Below are 16,561 nucleotides of genomic sequence, written 5' to 3' on the forward strand. Positions count from 1 at the left end.
GGGTCTTCCCTATGTTCTGGGAGCAGGACTGGGGCAAGTTTAAGCTGCTTGTACATGGAAAGGCCTGCCTCGGTACAGGGGAGAGCCGTCACAATCTAACTGCGTCTCTAGATGTGAACATGGCTTACTCACACACGGTGGTGGTCGTCGGTATTGCCATGAGCTGGTTCTCACAGTTTTTTCTTAGATTTTCTCTCTTTCATCTACAGGCAGGGAGAGAGGCAGAGGGAGAGGGAGAAGCAGACTCCCCCCTGAGCAGGGAGCCTGATGCAGGACTCGATCCCAAGATCATGATCTGAGCCGAAGGCAGATGCTTAACCAACTGAGCCACCCAGGATCTCCTAGATTTTATTTTCTATCTTGATAAGAAATGTGCCCATTTTTAGAAAACATAGAACCCAAAATGCTTTATAATTTCCACAGTTGATGTCTGTGTGCTTGTGACAGCTCTGTCACATTCGTGACGGTTTTTCATTGTTTGCTCTGGCCTATTGGATGGGCATATGAGGATGTCATGGTTGGATGACAGGGTGGGGTGGGCCTGTGATCCCTGCTGCTCCCCCAGCATTATGTTTAAGGTAGTGGCTTCTCTCTGATACACTGGCAAACAAGAGAGGGAGCTGTTCCTCTGCTTTTCAGAGGAAACCGTTGGCGCTCTGCTCGCGCTAGCCTTCAGCTGCCTACGGGCACTCACAGCCCCTGGGGGCATGGCTCGGGACACTTGCAGAAATAGAAAAAGTGCTTCTTCCTCCTGGAGAACACATGTGGGTGGTTGGGTAGCTTAACGGGAGTGAACTACATTTTGTGCTAGACTTTGGTCCCCATGCATGCCCTCACTGGGTGCCCTTGTGCACTAAACAACTTACACAACTGTGCATAACTGCACAGCTCTATGCACTGGCCCCTGTCAAATCATGGGCACATCTCCAAATAGAGGAGTGAGGGGAGGTCTAGGAAAGAAACAGAGCACAGGCATTGGCCTGAGCAGCAGAGTGGCCAGCCATGGTCCAGCTAAGTGGTATCAGCATAAGTGACAGGCAGTCTGAGGGAAACATGGAGCAGGGATCCACGCAGCAGGCAAGCAGTAATCAGCATGGAACATTACGAGCAGAGATGGCAGAAGTATGAAGTGAAGCCTGGGCTGTTTGGTGGGAACACTTGAAATATTTACCGGGGACTCTCAGGTGTTAGAAAGGAGAGTGTGGTGGTATTTCTTGTTTTGTCTGCCCTGTGTGAGTCTGGACAGGCTGCCAATGACCGCAACCCCACTTCATAGCCACAGGGCCCAGCCAACCAAGGAACTCCATAGCCTTGGCTAGGATTAGCCCAGGGGTCAGGCAATCAAGTTCTTCTGGAGGATTGTTTTTTTCATTTAGAGGTAGAAGAAAAGTCATCTGGCCTTCCAGATAAAGAGCATTAAGAATGTGAATGGCCATCTTCTCTGCAGCATGGAAGGTGTCCCTTTTAAAAAATTTTTTTTAATATTTTTTAATATTTTATTTATTTATTTGAGAGAGAGAAAGAAAGAGGGAGAGGGGCAGATGGAGAAGCAGACTCCCCCCTGAGCAAGGAGCCCAACGTGGGGCTTGATCCAAGGACCCTGGGATCATGACCTGAGCCGAAGGCAGGCACCCAACCAACTGAGCTACCCAATGCCCTAGAGGAAGGTATCTCTTGTAGAAGAGAATGGGGTCAATGTAAGAAAGAAGCAGAGCAAGAGTGAGAAAAAGGAAGGGAAAGGGATTGAAAGAGTGAGAAAGACCAATTCAGAAAATGTATTTTTAGTCCCCTAGATCTAGCTGTAACTGAAGTCCACTCCTAGACTTCCAAGGGTTATAAGCTGCCAGCACATTCCCTTTTTGTTTATGTTAGTTGAATGAATTTCTGTCGCTTATAAATGAATGGCTTCTAATGAATACAGGCAGGGAAACTTGGAAGGGTTCTGAGCACCTGAGCTATGCAGGTGAAACCTACCTATCTCTAATCCTTAAGTGACCTTTTAGAGTTGGGGGCCTTCAGTTCATTACAAACTGCCAATGCATCTTCATCTCGAGAATGCTAGAGTTAACTGCCTCTCTGTTCCCTGGGTATTGCCGAAGTCTTTGGATGATTTCACCACATTCCTGACTTTTTATGGTTAAATCCCCTTGCTTCTAACCCATTGCTTTGGTATACAAAAGGGTAGATTATGTGGCTGACCAAATCATCCATCTGAACTGGGAATTCTGCCTCACTGAACAGTTACTAAAGTTCTACGAAAAGAGAGACATATTTATTCCTAAGATTTTACTGGTAAATCCTTTTGTAAAATAAAACATGTTTGCAAAATGAGTAACCTGCTCAATACACTGGTTTTGCATACTCAAATGTTTATATTTTAAGCTACAGATATATATACTTTTCAAAATATCTATTTTATAATGTACATTATTTTATATATTACATATTTTATATATTATAAATATATTTTATATATTATATTTATAATGTACATTATTTATTTTATAATGTACATGTTTTATAATTATGTATGTACATTATGAAATAAATTTAAAAATATATATACAAACACTTGTATTTTTTCATCCAAAGAAAGTCTATATAAAGAAAAAGTATATATCATTTTGTGCCAGTAATATGCCACAAAGCTAAGAATCCACTCCTATCTTGGACTAGTTCACTTCAAACAGAAGGTACCAACAATACTTATTAATTCTAACATGGGCAGATTCGTTCACAGATCAGGCATAATAGGACTTTAGCAGGATGACCAGTGATGAAGGAAAAATGGCCAGAGCCCACTAAGAGCAGAACTGAGAAAAACTGACCTAACTAAAGGGTCATTTGTCAATGTCCCGAGATTAAAAATATGCCAGGACTAGTTCCAGCTGGTTTCAGTATCAAGGAGATGCATAGCAGGTGAAGCCTAGCAACCGAGGGGTCCAAGATCAATGGCAGCAAATGGCAGTCATACCCTGGTTCTAGGTTGGCAGTCAGCCCCTAGAAGGTAACAAGACTAGGTCTTGGGCTCCCCAGAAGCAGAAATGAAAAAAGCTAAGAAGAGGATCAGGGGGTGCCTGGGTGGCTCAGTCGTTAAGCATCTGCCTTCGGCTCAGGTCATGATCCCAGTGTCCTGGGATCGAGCCCCACGTCGGGCTCCCTGCTCCGCAGGAAGCCTGCTTCTCCCTCTCCCACTCCCCCTGCTTGTGTTCCCTCTCTCGCTGTCTGTCAAATAAATAAATAAAAATAAATAAATAAACTTGAGCATCAGACTAGAACACATTTCAGAAGGGGTGTGTGTGTGTGTGTGTGTGTGTGTGTGTGTGTGTGTGTGTGTGTCACAGTCACAGACTGATAGAGCTCATGGTGCCATAGATGTCATTTAAAAAAAAAAAAAGAAGAGGATCAGGATTTTAGACTAGCAGGGGTTTCAAAAGGCTAGTCCTTTGTCCAACTAAGAAGAAGAATGCCCACTTATCCAGCCTGGCCATTACGGATGAAAGCTATAACTCAGTGGGCATGCCTGGGGGTCCGGCAATGGTGCAACTTACTTTACTCACTGGTAGGCAAAAGGAATTCAGCTCGACTTAGGTAGTAAGGATACAGATATGACTGAGACATCGCATAATTGCTCTCAAATTGCTTATAATCTAAATGGAGACAGAGCCTAAAGAGATGATTTAAAATGTGTGCAGATACTGAAGGACTTTGACAAGTGCCAAAGGAGAGGAATGCATAGTGTGTTGTGGGAACACAAAGAAAGGTCACTGACCCTAAACAAAGGTTTAGGAAGACTTCCTGGAGAAGATGCTAGTTGAGCTGATTCTAGCAGGCAAAGAAAAGTGAGAAAAATTTACCATGAACAGTCATGGAGGTGGAACACAGAAAAGCACAATCAGGGCATTTCAAGAGACTGGATATTACTAGAGTGGCAAGAGTCTCTTATGCCATGCTAAGATGTTTATCCCACATGGGGGTAGGGAGGTTTGGTGGGAGCTATTTGTCATCCTCATGTCCATTTCTCCTCTTCCTTCTAGTAATAGAAGCCCTTCTTTCCCCGCATTGAGTTTTAGCTGGGCATATACCTCCCCAGTTAGGAAGTACAGTCTCCAGCCTCCCTTGCAGTAGATGCGACTATGGGCCCAAGTTGTTGGGGTGTGAATGGAAGTTAGGAGTATAATGTTCAGGTTACAGCATTCAAGGGAAGCCACTCTTTCTCCACTTTCTTTTTCCTCTCTTTCTCCTTCTAGAGGTCTGGAACACAGATGTGGCCAAGAGAGCCAGCCTCAGACATGCCAACAATGACCATGCCCTTGGGTAGGTGGCGCACTAAGGATGGAAGGAACCTGGGTCCTGGGATGAACCTGTGAGCTACCTCCTCAACCCAGACATCCTCTTTACTGGACTACTGAAGGAGAGAGAACTACATTTCTTGTTGAGTCACAGCCTTTGGGGGTTCTTAGTGCAGCATAGCGGGTACCCTAACGCGAGAGGGAAGGAAAGATGGTGTTAGGTTTTCTAATAGAATTCCCGACTCGGTCAGCAATGGCTAAGGAGCTAGGAAAGGCTGAGAAAACACAGTCTGTCTTTAATGATGAGAGGGGAGCGAGGCTGGGGCTGGCAGACAGCGAGATAAGCAATCATGCAGTCTTGTCGAAAGAGAGAGGGAAGGCCCCTTGAGAACTATAAACTTCTACCTGGCTCTGAGAGCCAAGTTCATCCAGGACAGCAGCCAGCAGCCTCCTGAATGTCTTCTTTGTACTCTGCCTTGCAAAGCCAGGTCCGCTGTCATCTTCAAAAGCCAACTCCAACAAGCTTCGCCTGAAGACTTCATGGACAAACCCCACTTAGTCATTTTGTGTTAATTATGTTTGCAGAAGAAAAATATTATTTATAATCGCCTTCTAGTTCCCAAAGAGGATGGGTCCTCTAATTGGAAGAACTTGTGTTTTGCTAAGCATGGTGATTTGCCGGGCGCAGGTTTGGAAAGTAGAAACTAGAATAAAAGGCATTCCTCTCAGTAATGAAGGGTTGAGGAATCTGCATAGGGCTGGGGGTGGCAGTGGTGAAGAGCAGCAAGGCTGGAGGCTGGGGTAGGGGATGCGAAAAGACCCTTGCGGCAGAAGCAGAGAGAAAGTACTCCGGAGAAGAGGTATGTCATGGGGGTCTTCAGTTCCTACAGCCTACGTGATGTGAATCATGTCTCCCCTTCAGCAAGTTCTGTCTTGTTCACTAAGATGTTGGTATGAGAGGGCATAAGGGGTGTGAATTTGAGTGAGAGGATGAGGGAAATGCTGACATCTGGATTACATACAGCATAGAGAGAAGAAACTAGAACACAGAAAGTGAGAGTCAATGTCAGTGATTAACGGTTCTAGAATTTCGGATACTTTCTGTTAGTCATTAATTCTGTAATTTGCAATTATGTGTCCTGGACTGTCTTAATCTGAGTTACCATTCACCCAATAATGACCCAGTGCCCATTACTGGAATACTTACTCATCACTAGCACATATTAATCGATTACGAAAATTCACAAACAAAGAACTTTCTTCTAGCTGAGGGTAGGGTGAATTTAAGGAAGGCAACATGATAGGAGTTGCATTTGAGCTGGGCCTTGAAGAATGGATAGGAATTGGTCATGCAAAGGCTTTTCAGAGTAAGGGAACAGCATGAACGATCTGACCAAGAGCAAAGTCACACATTTTTTTCAATATATATTTAGCAATGTCCACTGTGTACCAGGCGCTATGCGAGGTCCCAGGGATGTGAAGATGAATTTGGCTTCATAGGCTTCTGTTAATATATCCTGCTATTTTTCTATTCATTCTGTTATTGGTTTTCCACATCTATCAGGTCTTTTGGCCACATTTCTGCCTGGCTAGTTTTTCTTTCTTGAATTTTTGTGTGTGTGATGCTTCTTTTGCTCCCTAATGCATTTTAACCTGCCATTGATGACCATTTCTCTAATTTATTGAGGTCAATTGAATTTTGATCTTCTATATACTTGGCACATCCATCTGTTTGGGGTGATATGTAATATTTATGAAGACTATCACTTTTGGGGCGCCTGGGTGGCTCAGTTGTTAAGTGTCTGCCTTTGGCTCAGGTCATGATCCCAGGGTCCTGGGATCGAGCCACACATCGGGCTCCCTGCTCAGTGGGGAGCCTGCTTCTCCCTCTCCCACTCCGCCTGCTTGTGTTCCCTCTCTCTCTGTTTCTCTGTCAAATAAATAAATAAAATCTTAAAATAAAAGGACTATCACTTTCTTTCCAGTGTCCAAACCCACATCTCAATACCCTTTTGTGCCAATATATACTGAAGGTTAGAAGTAAGACGAGAAATATAGCCCCAGAATCCCAGGTTACAAGACCTAGTACACTTGACCCTTGAACAACAGACTTGAGCTGTGTGCATCTACTTATACACGGATTTGTTTCAATAAATATAGTATAGTACTAAGTGTATTTTTTCTCTCTTTTGATTTTTTTTTTTAAGTTGGCTTGAACTCACGACACTGAGATCAAGACCTGAGCTGAGATCAAGAGTCAGACTCCTAACCGACTGAGCCACCCAGGCTCCCCTTCCTCTTGATTTTCTCAGTAACACTTTCTTTTCTCTAGCTTACTTTATAGTAGAATGCTATATAAAATACATGTAACACAAAATATATGTTGTTTATGTTATCAGTAAGGCTTCTGGTCAACAGAAGGCTATTAGTAGTTAAGTTTTTTTTTTTAAGATTTTATTTATTTTTTGACAGAGAGAGAGACAGTGAGAGAGGGAACACAAGCAGGGGGAGTGGGAGAGGGAGAAGCAGGCTCCTCGCTGAGCAGGGAGCCCGATGCAAGTTTCGATCCCAGGACCCTTGGATCATGACCTGAGCCGAAGGCAGATGCCTAATGACTGAGCCACCCAGGTGCCCCAGTTGTTAAGTTTTTAGGGAGTCAAAAGTTATACATGGATTTTTGACTGTGCAAGGGGTCATCTATAACCCCCGTGTTATTCAAAGGCCAACTGTGTATCTGTAATTGACCACAGTTTTGTCAGCTGAATTTGCAATGATGTCTCTTAATGACAGTCATCACTATTATCAACAGATACCAGAGTACCTACTACAGGTAGAAACAATAATACATGATGCATTGGCCCCCATTCTTAAGGAGTGGCTTACAGTCTAGATGAGGAGGCAAATAGACAATGCATAGGGGACTTTTCCATTTCTCTTCCTAACAGAGTAGGAGAACAGAAGTGAGACTGTGGGAACATAGGAAGGAATTTCCTTCTCTTCTGCCCTGTCTTCTTAATGGCTTCCTTCAGAAGGAAGAATTTGTTAATCGGATTGGTCAGAACCCAGGACATCAATGAATTCACATTTTACGTGGCTGGGGTCACTTTGGGTTGAAAGGTCACATGGCCCTGTGTGCTGCCTAGCTCCTACTTTCCTGCTAAGTAGGCCCAGCTCAGTCTCTAGCACACACTTAGAGGAGTAAAGCTGGTCTGCTTCACAGATCTGATCATCTGCTCCCCCCTTTCTTTCTGCAGGCATGCCCGCGCATCCTGGCCCCAAAATGTAGAGGCTGGAAAGGGAACAGGGAATTAGGAAGCTTCACTGCAACAGCCTTAAACCTATGCCATGCCATTCAACCTCGTCTTCTGGCAGAGTTCTATTCTAGAGGTTATTGGGTGCTAGCTCAGCTATGAATAAAATGATCCTTTGGTTTCAATTCCAATTTCTTTCTTGTGTATAGTCCCCTTGGGAACCCTCAGGAGAGGAGAGACGATTAGCAGAGCAGGATTGGACTATTTCTGGTCTGAGTGTGGCAGACTATATTGTTGGTCACAGTTTTTCACAAATGTTTGCTGTCCTTCCCTGTGGATCTCAGAGTTGGCCAGATGAACTTGTTCTGACCAAGAAAATGTATCAGTTCCAAGTAGAAGTATAAAGAGCCAGTGTGTTATTCACCATGATCACTTTTCTTTTTCATGAGACCAACATTGTCTCAGATAAGGGTCAATTGATAAGCCTGGGTCCCAGCATGAAGACAAACTAGAATATAGCCAAGGTGACCTGCCATGAACATGTAGGGTATTTTAAGAAAAAAACAAAACAAAACAAAACACAAAACTTGGTTGTAATAAGCCACTTTGAGATCATTCGTTACCATGGCCTAACCTAGCTGACATGTTTACCCTATTACTGTCCGTATGAAACTCTGTTGCTTGTCCTAACATCTTTTCTCCCTTCCTTTCTCGTAAGAAAACCCTCATTTTGCCCAGGTTATTCACCTAACTCTACGTGTGCTTAGGGGAAAGGATTCTAATTCCCAGCCACAGGGGCGAATCATGATTTAAGCCATTCATGATAGTTTCTTCCTTCTTGATGGCGACTGGTTTAGATGTGGGCATATGAGACTGTGGGAAGTTGGCTTGAGGGCTTCCAAGACAAGTTTTCTGTGCTAATATAAAGGGACACATGGGAAGAAACAGTCTCTCTACTTCTGCCAGACATTACGTAGATGCATGTGTTAGGTGGAATTGTGGCAACCATTTTGTAACTATGAGGGACACTAACCAAAGAATGTCAGAGTGAAAAGATGGGAGAGAATCTGGGTCCCCTGATAGTGTTATTTAGCTGTTAAATGAACTAACTCTAAAGCTGAGCTACCTCTAAATTTCTTGCTATGTGAGATAATATATTTTCCTTATTGTTTAAGACAGTAGAATCTGGAATGGAGGGGAAAAGAATGAGTTTAGTTTTAGGGACATTGAGGTGATGGCAGAACAGCATCCTTTTACATAGCTGAAGCTCAAGAGATGTCAAGATTAAATCTGAATTTGGGAGTCATCTATGGAGAAATATTATATACCAATACATCCAGGAAAATAATCCTATACCTGAGCCACATCTCTGTGCTTGAGGAATTTTGGTAATATAACAAAACATTACACCTAAACAAGCGTAGCCATCTCCTAACTGGATATGCCACTGTCCCAGGTCCTCACCTGTCACCCATCCTAGGAAGGAGACCACAGGGGTGGTAGGAACCTGCTAGCAAGGGAAAGCAAAGACAGTGAGGAAGTGATGACACCATCTGGGTCCTCAGACCCTGCTCTCCTCAAGCCTAGATATGCACATGCATCTGCATATGACTTAAGGTTCTAATCTTGCATAGATGACTATGAACATGGATTATAAGCAACTTCTAAATTTACTGACTCTTATATAGCTGTTAGAAACAATCGTTCCAGCAAACTATGGTTCAACATCTTTTAGACATCCTATGTGTGATCCTGCAAAAGCCCCATAGGAAGCACCAGAGTCAACAAAATGAACACCATGAAATATCAAGGAAATGGTCGATGTAGAGGATAGAGTCTCTAGTGCCCAAGCTGATCTGTGGTTAGAAGATAGTTTTGGGGGCGCCTGGGCAGCTCGGTCAGTTGAGCGCCAGGATCTTGATTTCACTTCAGGTCACAATCTCTGGGTTGTGGGCCACCCCCCCCCCACCTCCACGGGTTCCACACTCAGTGTGTAGTCTGCTTGAGATTCTTTCCCTCCCCCTCTGCCCCTCCCTACACTCATGCTCTCTCTCTCTCTAAAATAAACACAATCTTTTTTTTTTTAAGATTTTATTTATTTATGACAGAGAGAGAGCACAAGCAGGGGGAGCTACAGGGGAAGAGGGAGAAGCAAACACCACGCTGAGCCTGATGTGGGGCTAGATCTCAGGACCCTGAGATCATGACCTGAGCTGAAAGCAGACACTTAACTGACTGAACCACCCAGGAACCCCTAAAATAAATAAATAAAATCTTAAAAGAAAAAAAAAAAGATAGTTTTGGAAGTTACTAAACCATAGGGCACTAGTTTACTGATACTTTAAGAAAATACATTGGAGGGGGTTTCTATTACAACACAAAAGGATTTACCTAACATTGCTTGAAAAAGAATTAATTTTTGAAATTGTTTAGATATAACTTCTCCAAAGGCATATCCAGTAGGTAAATGCACACATCTGCATAATATTTACAGTGAAGCCTATACTTTACCTGAGACATCTTAAAATGGGTTTCTAAGTAGTCACTGCTGGGTTTGCATTGAAATTACTCTTACTTCCCTAAGCCAAAAAAAAGAAAGGAAGGAAGGAAGGAAGGAAGGAAGGAAGGAAGGAAGGAAGGAAGGAAGGAAGGAAGGAAGGAAGGAAGGGAGAGAGAGAGAGAGAGAGAGAGAAAGAAAGAGAAAGAAAGAAAGAAAGAAAAAGAAAGAAAGAAAGAAAGAAAAAGAAAGAAAGAAAGAAAGAAAGAAAGAAAGAAAGAAAGAAAGAAAGAAAGAAAGAAAGAGAAAGAAAGAAAAAGACTTAATGAGCTGGAAGGGCAAACGCAATCTTCAAAGATGGCTAACTTCAGTCTTGCAGTTATTTAAAAAGGATCTGGCTTCAAACATTGTTTGCAGGCAGAATTTGCAATTGGCTAGGACCAAAGACAGTATTTAAAGATGACTCAGTTGTACGGCCTGGCGGGGGCGGGGGAGGGGGGGCGAAGACCAGCCAGTAGTCCTTCTAAAAGGAGTCTTATACCCGTTTTCATCACATTGAGGTTCTGAGGCCCAGAAGCGCCGCAAACTAGGAGGTGCTGTCCAGTGTAAGAAAATCTGAGACCCTGAGAAATGCACCTTCAAATTATCCGAATGCGAGGCGGCTAAAACCCAACTCCCCTCAACCCCCACCCCCAGCTCCAGGCCAGGATTTCCGCAGAGAATTCCGAGGCCAGGGTCCAACTGGGGGCCTAGCCGGGTGACCTTCGCCAGGCCCCAGAATCCCCCTTGGGGACGTCCCTGAGGCCCTACTCCGGACTCTGCTGGGGCTCACCGGTGCCCTCGGCCCCGAATGCTCGCGACCGCCTTTGGGACGCATTCCGCGGCGCATCGTTAGTCGGGGAGCCGGGACATCCTCTCCGTCCCGCGGGACACCGCCCCGGCCGCTCCCCCCGCCCCACCCCGGCCCGCGGCGCCACGCCCACCGGGGAGGGGGGGTCCCGGGCCGGTCGGGGATGCCCTCCCGCAGCCGCGCGCCGCCGCCCGCCGGTGGCCCACGGGCTTCTCGGGGCCCCGAGCCCCGCCCGCCGCCCCTCCCCCGGCCGCCGCAGGCCCCCGGCCCCCCGCCCCTCCCCGGGCGCCGCCCGCCGAGGCCGCCTCTGCAGCTGGCCGCGCGGCCAGCCCGCGCCCGCCGCCGCGCGCTGATTGGCTGGCCGGGGCCGGCGGCGGCGCTGAGTGGCCCGGCAGATTCGCTGGGTCAGGGCTGCAGAGGCGCCTGGCGCACCGGCGGGAGCGGAGCCGCGGCGCGCGCTCGCCCCGGACGCCGGCCGGCCGCCCGCCAGCCCGAGCGAGCGGCCCGGGGCGTCGAGGGGGCCCGCGCCGCGCCGGGCGCCGCCGCCCTGGCAGCCATGTGCTCCCAGCTCTGGTTCCTGACGGACCGGCGCATCCGCGAGGACTACCCGCAGGTGCAGATCCTGCGCGCCCTCCGGCAGCGCTGCTCCGAGCAGGACGTGCGCTTCCGGGCGGTGCTCATGGACCAGATCGCCGTCACCATCGTCGGCGGCCACCTCGGTGAGCGAGGCGGGCCCCGGGAGGGCGGGGAGGAGCGCCGGGGTCCCCGGAAGCCGGCCGGTGGGCGCGCGCAGCCGGGCCTCCTCCAGCCAAGTCTCCTTCGGGGCTCCCTCCCCAGGACCAGCCGCCCTCCCCCGCGAGCTCTCCTTGGGTTGGAGAAAGCCCCTAACCTTGAGAGCTTCCTTTGACCACCGCCTTCTGCCCTGAGGCCAAGATTTGAGAACGGGATTCCGTGTACTTAGGGGACTTTGTTTTGGGAGGAACTCGAATTCGCCTGAAGCCGCCTGGAGGTCCGAGGAAAATCAAGCTGCAAACCCCAAATTTGCAAATTCTGCTCGCATCCGTACCCTGTCAGTATAGCTTTATAGAAACCCTCACTACATTTACGAAATTGCCGTTAAGACGAATGTTTTTAAAAGTTTTCCAGGAGTGTGTAAGCATCAATAGTGCACTAGAGAATATCATTCCCAAACTAGGAACCTATATAGGGGGAGAAATTTATGTTTGGAGTCACCTCTTGAGTGTGTAAGTGGGAGAGTAGACCGTTGATGGATTTTCTTTAAACTCCTCCTCCTTCCTAAAAGTGTTGAATTCTGATTCCAGAAAAGCAAAGATTTCAGGTACAGACCATTCTGGTCTCCTGTTTCTCCACTGCTGTGTCCAAGAAACATTTTTGGATAGGACATGGTTATCATCTGTGACCCTGACCTCAAAAGGTTAAGTATGTGTTTAGATAGTCTTAATTATGTTTAATGCAAGCAGTCTCCGATGGGAATCCTTGGTTTAGGAACCCCCTGTAGCCTGCAGTTTGAGTGGCTCCAGCCTCCACTCTGGAAGTAAGCCAGCTACTTCAGGGGGATCAGATGTGGGACTGGGGGTGGGGGGAATTTGGGCCCAGGTCAGGGTGCTTTTTGGGACATCATTCTTATTATTTCAACCATACTTGGTCAAATAAGCTTATAATTTGTTACTTTTCTTTAGCAGAGGAAAGGGATTCCAAATTCTGAACAGGTTACTTATAGGGATTTTGAATATGACCTGTGTCTAATCTATCTGTTCTAGATGCTTCATCCATCAATTTATCCTAAACCCTTCATAAGGGGTTTACATACATATCAGACTGTATAGCCTCCTGGAGAAACATAGACTGCAAGCATTAGGTGCCCTACGTTTAGAAACAGTGTGTCATCTGTAAGGGGTACTGTCTCTCTATTCTTGATTTGCTAAAACTCTTAACAATTAGTTAATGTAGAACTAGATTCCTGAACAAGCAGTCTACAAACGTGGATTCCTAGCACAGCTTTTTTTTTTAAGATTTATTTGAGACAGAGCAAGAGAGGGAACACAAGCAGGGGAAGTGGGAGAGGGAGAAGCATGCTTCCCACCAGTTTGAGCAGGGAACCTGATGCAGGGCTCGATCCCAGGACCCCGGGGCCATGACCTGAGCCGAAGACAGACGTCTAACGACTGAGCCACCCAGGTGCCCCTTAGCACAGACAGCTTTGCAGCTAAGAAGTATCTTGACTTTGCCTTGGCCAGGTCACTTTATGTCTTTGAATCTCAGGTTTCTTGTTTATATAGGGGTTAAGGTTCTTCCAGCTCTAAAATTGTTCAATGGAATGATGTTATATTTTACTGATCTAGATCTAGCATATACATCTTTCTACCCCAGGGTCAGTAGAACTCTTCGTTTTATTTCTTTATTTTACAGCTTCTAAAGATGCCTTTTTTGAGATAGAGTAATTGAAGTTCCACGTCATATTCCTGTTCTAGACCCATACCGCATTCTGTGAAAGAGTAGGGAAATTCTCTCTGTTTTGTTTCTAAAACCACATTTGAGGAGCGCCTGACTGGCTCTGTTGGTAGAAACGTGGCTCTTGATCTTGAGGTCATGAGTTTGAGTCCCACATTAGGCGTGGAGATTACTTTTTAAAAAATAAAAAAAAAAAAAACCTATTTTAAAGAATCAGTCCTAGAAAAAGAAAATTATATTCTCAGTGCTGCAGGAAACATTTAAACCCTTTTGTTTAGTGTCTTAAAATTTTACAGGAATTCATGTGTGAATGTATCTCAATCTGTTCACAAACCAGAAGTTACTTCTTTTTAAACTATGAGAAAATATACCTAGTTATTAGTTGCTGGAGAAACTAAAGACAGGCAGTTTTTGAAGCATTTTAATCTTTTGCTAATTCAGAGATAGCCAGACACAATTCATGACACATAAAACAAACCTATCAGATCACTATTTCTGCCATCCAAAGCAGTGAAGAGATTTATTTGTCATGGGGCTGGATTAATTGAAGCACAGAGAAGTAAGCTCCATGCAAAGAGTGAGCTCCTTTCCTTGTTCAGTGCTGTAACGATGACTAGAACAGTGTCTTGCAGTAATAGGCACTCAATAAATATTTTTGAGTGAATAAAGATATGCGCTCTATTTCCCAGTTTCCTCTATCGTCAAACTGTAGAAAAGCCTTGGCAATTTGCTGAGCCAAGTATTCCTCTGAAATAAACTCTAGAACTTAACTGGCTTTGAAATACAGAAATAGTTACTAATGCCATTTCCCATTTGCAAATTATTGAGGGTGAGAGCTGGAAAGCCTTTGAGATCATCCATCCTGACCCTTTTGTTTTACTAATGAAGGACCTGATGCTCAAAGCTACTCAGTGCCAGGGCGCCTGGGTGGCTCAGTTGGTTAAGCGACTGCCTTCGGCTCAGGTCATGATCTTGGAGTCCCGGGATCGGGTCCCACATCGGGCTCCCTGCTCAGCGGGGAGTCTGCTTCTCCCTCTGACCCTCTCCCCTCTCATGCTCTCTCTCTATCTCATTCTCTCTCTCAAATAAATAAATAAAATCTTTAAAAAAAAAAAAAAGCTACTCAGTGCCATCCAGCTAGTTAGCAGCTAACGACAGTTCAAGACCTGATCTAATTCCCAGCTCCGGATATGGAATAAGTATGTGCGAGGGCATCTGCAGCCCATGGTACCTTTTTCCGTGGATGTGGAATTACACTGAGGCTAGACAGTGACTTTGCAAAGTGATTTTAAAGTTTAGGAAGTTAAGTCACCCCCTTCACAAAGTCTGCATGCATATGGGGTGCCTGGGTGGCTCAGTCGGTTAAGCGACTGCCTTCGGCTCAGGTCATGATCCCGGAGTCCTGGGATCGAGTCCCGCATCGGGCTCCCTGCTCGGCGGGGAGTCTGCTTCTTCCTCTGACCGTCCCCTCTCTCATGCTCTCTCTCTCTGTCTCTCATTCTCTCTCTCTCTCAAATAAATAAAAAATAAAATCTTAAAAGTCTTTAAAAAAAAAAAAAAAAACAAAGTCTGCCTGCATACCATTGCTCCCTTCGTTCCTTCTCAAAATTAGTGCAGAGCTTGATGCAGGAGTCCGTTTGGGACAGTATGGGCAGGACCTCCTGAGCTTCCTTCTGTGGAGGCTAGTGGGACCCCAAATCCAGAGACCAAAATTTCAGGTTATATCATACAAGATATGGGAAGTTTGGGATTTAAAGATTGCAGTTATTTAAACAAGATAATACAAGTAAGCTGAAGATGCCACGCAAATGCAAGGTTTTGTGATGAGTGATCTAGCTGCCCCAGCGTCGGCTTGGATGGGATGAGTGGGAATGGCCTCGGGGAAGAGCGGAATGACCTTCCGGTGACCGAAGCAGTCCTGCAGAGAACGGTTTCCCTTCGCCATTCTGCAGGATGTGGCATCATGAGAGTCCTGTCTCCATTCCTTCTTAGAAACCACAAGTTCTTCATTCATTCAACAAATATTTAATTATTCTCCCCCATGGGCTGGGGTGGTGGCGAATATGTCCCCCAAGTGCACACAGGAATAGTCCAAGCAAAATATGCGTTGTGTTTATTGTGTACCAGGCAGATGTCGAGGTGCTTTCTACAAATTAACTTTTATAAACGTCAGTGAGGTATCTGGCATAGGGCACTGGCTGGCTGTCAGGACCAATACTCAGGAGTTGCAGACTCAGCAAACCTGTTTCCTCTCTTCCACTCCACCCATCCATGCATTGTCTGCCCTGACTTCACCAGATCCCGTGCGCTAAATTCCCAGCCCGGGGTGCCCATCTGGTGCGGCTCCTTCTCCACCACGTGGCAAACTTGTATTCCTCCTTCAGCTTCAGCTCACATCACTCGTCTCTTTGAGGTCTTTCTTGAACTCCCTCCCCTCCCCTCCCCTTCCCTCAGGCAATTCCTTTCCCATCTGCTGCCAAGTAACATTGTTTAAAATAACATCCATCATATTTTATTGTAATTTATCTATTTACAAAGTTTATCTTCTCTCTCTTTCTCTCTCTCTCTCCCTAAATGACTGGGAATCCCTCAGATGTATGCTTCATAACTGGTATACAGTAGGCCTGCAGTTAATTTTTGGATGATTGAGTGAAGGGCCCGAGAGGCTAATTTGAAGCAAAGGAGACTTTTTTATTGTTATGTTAATCACCATACATTACATCATTAGTTTTTGCTGTAGTGTTCCACGATTCATCGTTTGTGCATAACACCCAGTGCTCCACGCAGAACATGCCCTCTTTAATACCCATCACCAGGCTAACCCATCCCCCCACCCCCTCCCCTCTAGAACCCTCAGTTTGTTTTTCAGAGTCCATCGTCTCTCATGGTTCGTCTTCCCCTCCTGCTATCTTCTTCTTATTTTTTTTTCTTAACATATATTGCATTATTTGTTTCAGAGGTACAGATCTGTGGAAGCAAAGGAGACTTTTACCCTAATTAGGTTCTGTTTGGGAGATCATACTTGGATGTGTGAATGTTTCTGTGATGAGCCATTCTATGAGGCCAGAATCACCAGGGCAAATTAAGTTCTTTGACCACCCACAGGCCTTTACAATGACAATTTCTCATCTCCGGAAACAAGTATAGTCACAAACTCAGGGATAGACATCAAGACCGAAAAAATGCGTCTGACCTGGAA

At 45.6% G+C, this 16,561-nt stretch overlaps 1 protein-coding gene across 1 annotated transcript in view; it reads left to right on the plus strand.

Annotated features, from left to right (window-relative positions):
- The first annotated feature begins 11,446 nt into the window (after positions 1–11,446).
- RIMKLA (ribosomal modification protein rimK like family member A) overlaps positions 11,447–16,561 on the plus strand; it is a 38,658-nt gene continuing 33,543 nt past the window's right edge. The window contains exon 1 of the mRNA XM_027589870.2: positions 11,447–11,609. Within this exon, the coding sequence (XP_027445671.1) occupies positions 11,447–11,609 (163 nt within the window). The remainder of the gene's footprint in view (positions 11,610–16,561) is intronic.

The sequence above is a fragment of the Zalophus californianus genome, chromosome 4 (genome assembly GCF_009762305.2).
Source record: "Zalophus californianus isolate mZalCal1 chromosome 4, mZalCal1.pri.v2, whole genome shotgun sequence".
NCBI lineage: Eukaryota > Metazoa > Chordata > Mammalia > Carnivora > Otariidae > Zalophus > Zalophus californianus.